Consider the following 10,672-nt stretch of genomic DNA (forward strand, 5'->3'; position numbering starts at 1 on the left):
AACCATAAATCAGATCAAATGTTTCAATCTCATGAGAAGACTAAAAAAGACTACATCAGTACCTAACTAATGGTGCAAACTATATTGCCAATGCATACTTTGTGATGAGAAAAATGGCTAGATCATCATCTAACGCCCTCGATTGCTTGTTCAAGCAATCAATACCACAGCTATAACTTTGTGGACTATTTGTGTTACATACTTGCATCTTTTCAGCAAAGGTGCAGGGAAATTTTATAGTACACATTGATGACAGTAAACCTATGGACATTATGTTCATCCAGAGAAAAGTAGCAAATACCATATGATTACTCCAGTTTATACTCCTCTTTTAGAGGTACAGATTATAGTTAATGCACCATAATGGGAGCTGATGTCCAGGAGTATTTGCAAATGATACACCATCATGGAGTAGGATAACATGTTTTAGCAATACAGGTTGTAGAGTAAACAAGCAAGCAATACAGGACGAATGCCCCAATTCATAGTCGTTCCGCATTTTATGACAGGAGAGAGTTCATCCAAAACAACACTTTAAAGAATTGGGGCATTCTAGCTAACAGGAAGGAAGGAAACAGAGCAGGCACATGCTACAATGGGGACCCATCATTACTGTCAGCACCACCCGGGGAGGCAATTCATATGCGGAACGACTACGATTCAGTATTCCCTGGTGCAACAGAAACAGATATGATGCCCGGCCACATACATAATCACTAACCAGCAACTACACTAGTTTAATGTGTTCGGCTGGCACCAGTAGTGAACTGCCCCCCAACAGTTTGGCACCCGCAGTGCTGCTACTTAGAGAGTAGATAAAGTTGGCAAGCAAATCGGGGCATTCGTACCTGCTTCTTCTTCCTGGCGAGGTTCCAGATCCGCTAGGGCATGTTCTCCAGCCGCGTGTTCCGCTCCCGCGGGCTCCTCATCGCCGACGTCTGACGTGCATAACAAAAAAATCCAGAATAAATCGCTGGAAACTACATCCACCTAAGCTAATCTAATCTGGAGCAAGCAGTTAATTAAGACACGAGGAGGAGGAGCGAGGAAGGGGGCGGGGGCGAGGAAGGCTTACGCGGACCCAGGTCTTATAAAGGTCGGTCTCGTCGAAGCCGGAGATGACCTCCTCCACGAAGTAGCATGCCGGGTTGAAGCGGCCGCGCTCCCGCAGCATGAGCGACGACTTGTCCCGCCTCTTCTCCGCCCCAGAGCCGCCGCCCCCGGGCGCCGCGGAGGAGGAGGCGGAGGCGGCCGAGATGTCCCCCGCGGTGCCCCCCGCGTCTAGGATGGCCTCCAGGTAGCTGGTGATCCAGTCGTTCCCCACCATCACGCCGCCCGCGCCCGCGCTCTCTCCGGCGCTGTCAGGCGATGAGATGAGATGAGATGCGGTGGGGGACCATCCTGGACGGGAGCGCGGCGGTGCTTTTCGATCTGCATCATTGTAAAGGACCAGGAGCCACGCCACGAAAGATGTGGGTGAAGGCGAGGGGAGGGCGGTGGGTGGGGGCGGCGGCGGCAGGAATCACGGGTGGGAGACGAGACGAGGGAGACGGAGGCGACAAAGCGGGACTTGGGTGAGTGGATCTTCCGCGGTGAGGGGAGAGGAGGGGGAGAAGGCGGCGGTGGTTGGGTTGGCCCCGGCGGTGGAGTAGAGTGGAGCCCGACCGGGGTCGGGGAGAGGATGGAGGCGAGCGGTGGCGGCTGGGGGATGGAGGGGATCGAGAGAGAGCGAGGAGGAGGTGGGATCTGGGGGATCGAGGGGAGGGTGGGTGGGTGAGTTAGGGTTTTGTTTCTCGGGAGAAGCTCCACCATAGGATGGGTGCGCGATGGATGGCTCAGATTGAGTCCAATTCGGTGATCCGCGTGAACGTGGTTCCTCACATCTCATTGGTCCATCCAATCCACTCTCTTCGCAAACAAAAAAAAATCCAATCCACTCTGTTTTTCTAAACATAACAATGGCATAGTTTGTCAAAATGATCTCGTATTTTGCATAAGTGTGCATCTTGGAATGACAAACAATGTTGCCAAATAAAGCTTTCATTTTCTTTGCACAAAAAATTCATTTTCCAATTTCCGAGTGCCAAAATGAGTTTTTCTGTGACGGACCTACCAAATAATTGTTGCAAATTTGGACCAATTCATTTTTCTAAAATACTAGGCCATATTTAATGCACAAGTGACCAAATGGTTGGGTGTAAAAAGTTTTGATTCACCTCTCATGAAAAAGACAAATTTCTGCCGTTTCAGCTGGAAGCGGGTCAAATTTAAACTGCAGTTGCCTCATAGTTTACTATTTTTTTACAAAAATCATTTCTAGGTACATAAGTATCTATTTAATCAGAGAAACACCAAAAAAATTCCAAGATTCAACCACTAGCTAGGAATGGTCATTCCCGCCATTTTGACCGCATTTTGAAACGGGCATAAAAAATTCAAAAAAAACAAAAAATTTGGAAACCTTCGCATTGTGTCATCATATGTGGCCAAGTTCTCAGGAAAAATAACAAACTTGTAATACGGCAATTATTTTAAAAAAGTGTTCTCAGAAACAAGCTATCACGTGTGGAGATCGATGGCTTTCAAGCCAAATGATCAATCTTATGGCCACATTCATGGCATAGTTTGTTCAAATGATCTCATATTGTGCACAAGGGTGCATCTTGGAATTCCAAACAATGTTGCCAAAGGGAGTTTTCATTTTGTTTGCACAGAAAATTCATTTTCCATTTTTTGAGTGCCCGAAATGAGGTTTTTTTTGAAGGACCTACCATATATTTGTTGCAAAACTGTACCAAATCATTTTTATAAAATACTAGGGCATATTTAATGCACAATTGACCAAATGTTTGTGTGTAAAAAGTTTTTATCCACCTCTGGTGAAAAAGACAAATTCTCGCCGATTCAGATGGAAGCGGGTCAAATTTGAACTGCAGCTGCCTCGTAGTTTGCTCTTTATTTTTTCCAAAAATAATTTATAGGTACATAAGTATCTATTTAATCAGAGAAACACCAAAAAAATTCCAAGATTCAACCACTAGCTAGGAACGATCATTCCCGCCGTTTTGAGCGCATTTTGAAATGGGCATAAAAAATTCAAAACAAAATCAAAAAATTGGGAAACCTTCGCATTGTGTCATTATATGTGGCCAAGTTCCCAGGAAAATAATAAACTTGTAATACGACAATTATTTTAAAAAAGTGTTCTAAAAAATGAGCTATCATGCGTGAAGATTCATGGCTTTCAAGCCAAATAATCAATCTTATGGCCACATTCATGGCATAGTTTGTTCAAATGATCTCATATTGTGCACAAGGGTGCATCTTGGAATTCCAAGCAATGTTTCCAAAGGGATTTTCATTTTCTTTGCACGGAAAATTCATTTTCCATTTTTCGAGTGCCCGAAATGAGGTTTTTTTGTGAAGGACCTACCATATATTTGTTGCAAAATTGTACCAAATCATTTTTATAAAACACTAGGACATATTTAATGCACAATTGACAAAATGGTTAGGTGTCAAAAGTTTTGATCCACCTCTGGTGAAAAAGACAAATTCCCGCCGATTTAGCTGGAAGCGGGTCAAATTTGAACTGCAGCTGCCTCATAGTTTGCTATTTATTTTTTCCAAAAATCATTTCTAGGTACATAAGTATCTATTTAATTAGAGAAACACCAAAAAAATTCCAATATTCAACCACTAGCTAGGAACGGTCAAGCCCGCCGTTTTGACCGCATTTTGAAACAGGCATAAAAAATTCAAAAAAATCAAAAAATTGGGAAACCTTCGCATTGTGTCATTATATGTGGCCAAGTTCCCAGGAAAAATAACAAACTTGTAATACGGCAATTATTTTAAAAAAGTGTTCTCAGAAACGAGCTATCATGTATGGAGATCAATGGCTTTCAAGCCAAATGATCAATCTTATGGCCACATTCATGGCATAGTTTGTTCAAATGATCTCATATTGTGCACAAGGGTGCATATTGGTATGGCAAACAATGTTGCCTTAGGAAGTTTTCATTTCCTTTGTACGAAAAAAACCATTTTTCATTTTTCGAGTGTCCAAAAGGAGGTTTTTTTGTGAAGGACCTCCCAAATAATTGTTGCAAAATTGGACCAAATCATTTTTATAAAATACTAGGCCATATTTAATGCAAAATTGACCAAATGGTTGGGTGCAAAAAGTTTTGATCCACCTCTCGCGAAAAAGACAAATTTCCGCCGATTTAGCTGGAAGCGGGTCAAATTTGAACTGCAGCTGCCTCATAGTTTGCTATTTATTTTTTCCAAAAATCATTTCTAGGTACATAAGTATCTTTTTAATCAGAGAAACACCAACAAAATTCCAAGATTCAACCACTAGCTAGGAACGGTCATTCCCGCCGTTTTGACCGCATTTTGAAACTGATGAGATGGCGCCTAGTCATCACAACCCACCACAATCTACAAGGCTATGACCATCTATATTGGTCATTAACAACTAGAAATAAGGCAGCGGACTAGCACTGTTTACTTTGTGACCATTTCGTGTAAGGAAATTACGACCTTTCTGACCAAAATGGTTGCAATGGTTTAGGGTTTGGAGCCCCCTGAACAGCTTTTGACCAATTGGTCTAAAATGGTCATAAATTTATGACCAATTCTTCGAGGGTCACTGACAGAAGGTCATAAGTTGACATATTTCTTGTAGTGATTCCTGGCCTACCTAACTAGGCAGGAACTTCTCGAGGACTAAAATAAGGCACGCTGCATAGTGCGGCAATCCAAAGCCTACAGGGTCCACGAGGGAGAGCTGTATAAAAAAATCACTACCGGAGTCCTTCAAAGGTGCATCTCCGAAGAGGAAGGGCACAAACTTTTGGCAGAAATTCACGCCAGACTCGGCGGCCACCACGCCGTAGCCCGGGCCCTTGTAAGCAAGGCCTTCCGTGCAGGTTTTTATTGGCCGACGGCCCGGGTAGATGCACCGGACTTGGTCCAACGCTGCGTCGGTTGCCAGATTTTTGCAAACCAAAGCCACATGCCACCCACCGCCCTCCAAACAATCCCCATTACCTGGGCCTTCACTGCCTAGGGGCTTGACATGGTTGGACCCCTTAAAGGGGGAACCCATAAGAAAAAATAGTTACTGGTCATGGTGGATTCACCAAATGGATAGAAGCCAAACCTGTTAAAACGGCCGAATCCGCACTGGTGATAGACTTCATATCCAGGGTTCTACACCGTTATGGTGTCCCCCACAGTATCATCACTGACAACGGCACGGACTTTACGGCCGACGAGGTAAAACTCTGGTGCAGCAACATGGGCATCAAGCTCGATTATGCTTCTGTCTATCACCCACAAACCAACAGCCAAGTTGAGCGAGCAAATGGTCTTATCATGAGCGGCATTAAACCCAGATTAGTGTGGTCCTTAAAGGAGTCTAACACGCACTGGGTAGAGGAGCTCCACTCCGTACTCTGGGGGCTGCGGACCACGCCGAATCGTACTACCGGATACACACCCTTCTTTATGGTGTACGGCGCAGAGGCGGTTCTGCCCTACGACATAATTCATGACTCACCTCAAGTGCGCATGTACGAAGAAAGAGAAGACGAGCTCGATCGGCAGGACAGTCTGGACACCCTGGAGGAAGAGCACGACGTGGCAAAAGCCCGTTCCGCATTCTAGCAGCAATAGGCTCGAAGATACCAAAGTAGAGAAGTACGGGCCAAAACTTATAACATTGGCGAGCTAGTTCTACGCCTGCCGGAGAAGAAAAAGACCAAGCTCGAGCCCAAATGGGAAGGTCCCTTCATTATTGACCAAGTTCTGACCGGTGGAGCATACCGTCTGCGGGATGCATCAAATAATCGACTTGAGCCGAACCCATGGAACGCAGCCAGGCTCCGAAGATTCTACGCCTAGTGCCGGACTCTATGTTCGTCTCCTTCCTCTGTCCATTTTTTCGCATTTACATTATCTGTCTTATTTCTCTTTCTTTCTTTTATTCTTTCTCAAGGCCTTCAAGGCCAACTTGTGCCTTGCTTGCACACTATTGACGCGCTAACCGCGCTCGTTATACCTGGGGGCTTCTTACACAGAAGCTTAGTTATTTATCTGGGCTTCATGCCCCGCACATGTGTTATTCTTCCGCATGTACCTTTTCTTCGCCATTATATGCATCGATATGACTTAAGTTTTGGCCAAGCTGGGTTGCCTGGCTCTTGTATTTATGCCCTACGTCCCCGTTAATTCGGCTAGGGCATAAGGGGAGTACCTCTGCGATTGTTACTGCCGGGTCAGTCGGATGTGTACCTCAGACTGGGTGAAGCCGAAAGCTAGCGTTCTTAAGGGAATATTCGGTCGGTGAACAAAAGATGACTTTTATTTATTTTCCATATGTGCCCCTAGATGTTTTTCCTGCGTTTCCTCTCGCAGTCCAGACATGCACTTTAGGGCATGCGTACCCAGGGAAAGGAACCCTTAACGGAACTATTCTCCCTGGAAGATGTTTCTTACTACCCATGTAAAATAACATAACTTGTTGGGTACTTGTCTGATCAAGCACTAATGAACCCTACGCCTGGTTTCCACGCATACCCCGATTCTTATATAACTGAGCAGGTATTCGGATACACTCCGGACTATCGGGTCCCGAGGTTGAAGCGAAAAGGTCCGCCATGACAAATGATTTACAATCCGGCTAGAAGGCATTATACATGTCACTTTAATTACATAGTCATGTAGACTGACTAAATTCATCTTCTATACCTTCCAATTGGCTGTCTAGCCTACAATCCTGTTGGGAATACTTTGCGGTTAATTCTACTTGCCCATACACTAAGCTAACGGGGATCTCTTTCCCATCGGGCCCCACAGGTCCGACCTCGGCCATGTGGTTTGGGTCAGCCTTGGTATACCGTGTCTTCACCATAGCCTAGGCTTCCCTGGCACCTTGACGGCAAGCCGATATCTTCCATAATCGGAAGCGCCGCCGTGCTCCCTTGAGCTTCTCTACAAGCTCTCCAATGCCTTCTGGCAGGGAGACGGATGGCCATAAGGCCTGGGAAATACCTTGCATCACCTGCCGAACTTGTTCGTACAGTTGTGAAAGCTCGGGTAGAAGATCACCCGCAGACCCGGGCATCTCCTCCGCGGGATGGCCCGTCAGCATACCTGCAGACATAACTCTGTTAGTCGGCTTCTCCGCCTCCCCCTTTTAAGGGTTCATTCAAGCACTTACTGAAAATGCCGCGTCGAAGCCGCTTATTATCCTTCTCGGAGTCCGCAAGCTGGGCTCGAACATCTTCCAGTTCCACGCTCAGCTTGGTATCAGCGTCTTGGAGATTGTTTTTCTCCCACCTGACCTCAGTCAGCACGTGTTCGCCAGCCTTTAGCTGTCGTGCGACATGCTGGTCCTCCGGATTCTCTCCAGATTCATCTGCAACATCTATTGTTAGATCTGCAGCCACGCCGCATGCTATATGGTATCCATCATTCTTTGAAACAAATGTTACCAGCTGGGTACTTTTTAGGTTCCTTCAATGCGGCAACGGCGGCCCGAAGTTGGGTCTTGCATTCCTCCAGCTCCTGTGATAGTAGGGTATTCTTCTCTGTAAGAACCTGCACAATAGATGATCCTTAAATAAGTTCTGCTAACTGTTTCAAGTCTCAGGGGCTACTGATACACATAATCGTCAGATTCTCTTACCCGTACATCCCTTACATACTGGTCCGTGGCTCTGGCTAGACCATTTTGAGGAGCACGGAGGTACGCGTCTCCAGAATAGAAGGCATCGAATGCCTCTGGTGAGAAGCAAGCGTCACGGAGTACGGCCCGGCAACGCCTATGATTCATGGCGCTCTCCACTTCTGAATTTGTAGCAGATAATCTATCCACATCCTCTGTAGGGGGAGTATCCGGTGTCCGCCCCATGTCGGCTTCTGCCTCTATGTCCGGTCCTGGAGCCCGACTGGTGGAAGCATGATCGGCATCCTCACCGGACATATTCCGGCGAGCGATTTTTTGTTAAAGAAATATGGACGTCATTACATTTTGAGAAAGACGACAACCACGGAGCGGGGTTTTTGTCATATCTCTGCGCCGGCATCTCCTTCCTGACCGCCTTCCTTTTTGGCTTGCCCGGCCTCGGTGCCTCTTGTTGGCAAGTTGCTGCGGGTTCAGCACGGCGTCCCGAATGCCTTCCATATAAAACACCATATGTATATGGTAGGTCAAGTGTCTAATTGGGGATCCTAGTCTTTGGAGTTGGCATTTTTTGGTTTTTCTTACGTGTGGCGCAGGAAGCAGTCCGGGATAGTCGGCCGTAATGGCCACCATGGCATCATCACAGCTTAATTGATAGAATTGCCGGTCTATCAGCTCCACGAATATGTCCGGATCTTCTTCAAGTCTGGGACCGAGGGCCCGGTCAGGGTCCTCTGGTTGTGGAGATGGGTTGTTGACCTCCCTTATGGATTTTCGCAGTTCCTGCCGCAAAATGGCAAGGTGAGTGCCTACGACAAAGAATGCGGGAAGAATGGGAGTAAGGAGATATAACTCACCCAGCTTGGAGGGTTGTACATGGAGAATCCACCCCGTGGCTTGATGCGGACGAACTCCTCTTCCTCTCCGTTGAACAACCTGAATAGAATTTTTGCTAAAGCAGCAGCATTGTCCGGACCCTTGCGCCCGTAACGGGTGGCATCATCTTCCCCGTTAAAACACCACAGGGGGTGCCCTCGATATTGAAGTGGCTGCACTCCCCGCATTATGCATATTGACATAACCTCGATTACTGTCAATCCTGATCAGCCCAGCACTTTAATCCGGTTCATCAGGTAAAGGACTTCTCCGTTATCTTCCTCCTGGGGGCTCCGTGGGCACCAGCTTCGGCGTTTCTTCAGAGGAACATTGTTGAACTCGGGAAGACCCCACCGAACATGGTCCGGAAGGGGGACGTCCTCCATATAAAACCATTCCAAAGGCTAGTCCTCGGACATCTTATTCGAAGTACCGAACAGGTATCCGGTTTCGGTGATGTGCCATATTTCGGCTCCGCCCACTTGATAAAGTGACCCCTCCTGTGTACAGGGGACGAGGCAAAATAACCTTTTCCACAGCTCGAAATGAGCCTCGCAGCCCACGAATAACTCGTAGAGGGCAACATAGCCGGCGATGTGTAATATGGAAGCAGGGGGTGAAATTATGCAGTTGGAGGCCGTAAAACTCCAGGAGCCCGCAGAGGAACGGATGAATTGGAAATCCGAGTCCCCTTAATAAGTGAGGAACAAGGCATACCCGCTCCCCCGTAGAGGGGCTGGGGAAGCTCTCCGCTTTCTCCCCGCCGTTGTAGGTGGCGAGCCCGGCTCGGACGGGAACCATATATGTTGGAGGGAGAAATCCCTTAGTCTGCAGTTCGACTAATCGACTGTGTGGGACGGAACACCTCTCCCAATCACCGGGCTTAGGGCTACGGGGGCGGGAGGAGGAGCTGCGGTTGTCGGCCATGATGGAGTGGATTTTTCTGAAGCACGCTCCGGTGGATTCTCGCTGGGGAGGGTGATATGGATTGGATATAAGAATCCTCATCCCTTTAATAGACAATTTATTTATCTGGCTAGAGGGCGAATGTAAAAATGACATGGCTCCTCGTATTCATTCATTGCATGGAAGATAGCCCTTATTGGGCGCAGAAGCCAAGAGGTCCTACATTTATGGGGCCGGACACTGCTTAACAAACATTCGGAATTTGGAGAAGAACCGCCTTGCAATGCCGAAGACAATACTGCGTGTCAGACTTGACGTCATTGAAGCCTGGTTCGGGGGCTACTGAGGGAGTCCTAGATTAGGGGGTCTCCGGACAGCCGGACTATATTCTTTGGCCGGACCGTTGGACTATGAAGATACAAGATTGAAGAATTCGTCCCGTGTCCAGATGGGACTCTCCTTGGCGTGAAAGGCAAGCTCGACAATACGGATATGTATATCTCCTCCTTTGTAACCGACCTTGTGTAACCCTAGCCCCCTCCGGTGTCTATATAAACCGGAGGGCTTTAGTCCGTAGGACAACAGACAATCATACCATAGGCTAGCTTCTAGGGTTTAGCCTCTCTGATCTCGTGGTAGATCAACTCTTGTACTACTCATATTATCAAGAATAATCAAGCGGGACGTAGGGTTTTACCTCCATCAAGAGGGCCCGAACCTGGGTAAAACATCGTGTCCCCTGCCTCCTGTTACCATCCGCCTTAGACGCACAGTTCGGGACCCCCTACCCAAGATCCGCCGGTTTTGACACCGACACTTGCCGATCACCGGGCAAGTCAACCAAAGTCCACACTTTGTTCTCATACATGGATCCCATCTCAGATTTCATGGCCTCAAGCCATTTTGCGGAATCTGGGCTCACCATCGCTTCTTCATAGTTCGTAGGTTCGTCATGGTCTAGTAACATAACTTCCAGAACAAGATTACCGTACCACACTGGTGCGGATCTTACTCTGGTTGACCTACGAGGTTCAGTAACAACTTGATCTGAAGTTTCATGATCATCATCATTAACTTCCTCACTAATTGGTGTAGGTGTCGCAGAAACCGGTTTCTGCGATGAACTACTTTCCAACAAGGGAGCATGTACAATTACCTCATCAAGTTCTACTTTCCTCCCACTCACTTCTTTCG

General features: G+C 47.1%; 1 protein-coding gene across 1 annotated transcript; it reads right to left on the reverse strand.

Moving 5' to 3' along the window:
* Nucleotides 1–881: 881 nt before the first annotated feature.
* On the reverse strand, nt 882–1,327 carry LOC119333583 (probable sucrose-phosphate synthase 4). Its single transcript, XM_037606436.1, has 2 exons — nt 1,076–1,327; nt 882–938 (listed from the first exon to the last, which is right to left on the reverse strand). Exons 1-2 carry the CDS (start codon nt 1,325–1,327, stop codon nt 882–884), a joined length of 309 nt encoding a protein of 102 aa, XP_037462333.1.
* Nucleotides 1,328–10,672: the final 9,345 nt, after the last annotated feature.

Source organism: Triticum dicoccoides, chromosome 7A (assembly GCF_002162155.2).
Source record: "Triticum dicoccoides isolate Atlit2015 ecotype Zavitan chromosome 7A, WEW_v2.0, whole genome shotgun sequence".
Classification (NCBI taxonomy): Eukaryota; Viridiplantae; Streptophyta; class Magnoliopsida; order Poales; family Poaceae; genus Triticum; species Triticum dicoccoides.

Bases quoted from the DNA above. Each gene is read 5' to 3' on its own strand.
- LOC119333583 (XM_037606436.1), bottom strand. From the start codon at position 1,327: ATGGTGGGGAACGACTGGATCACCAGCTACCTGGAGGCCATCCTAGAC. The intron at 939-1,075 runs GTAAGCCTTCCT...TATGCACGTCAG, and splicing joins TTTATAAGACCTGGGTCCGC to ACGTCGGCGATGAGGAGCCC.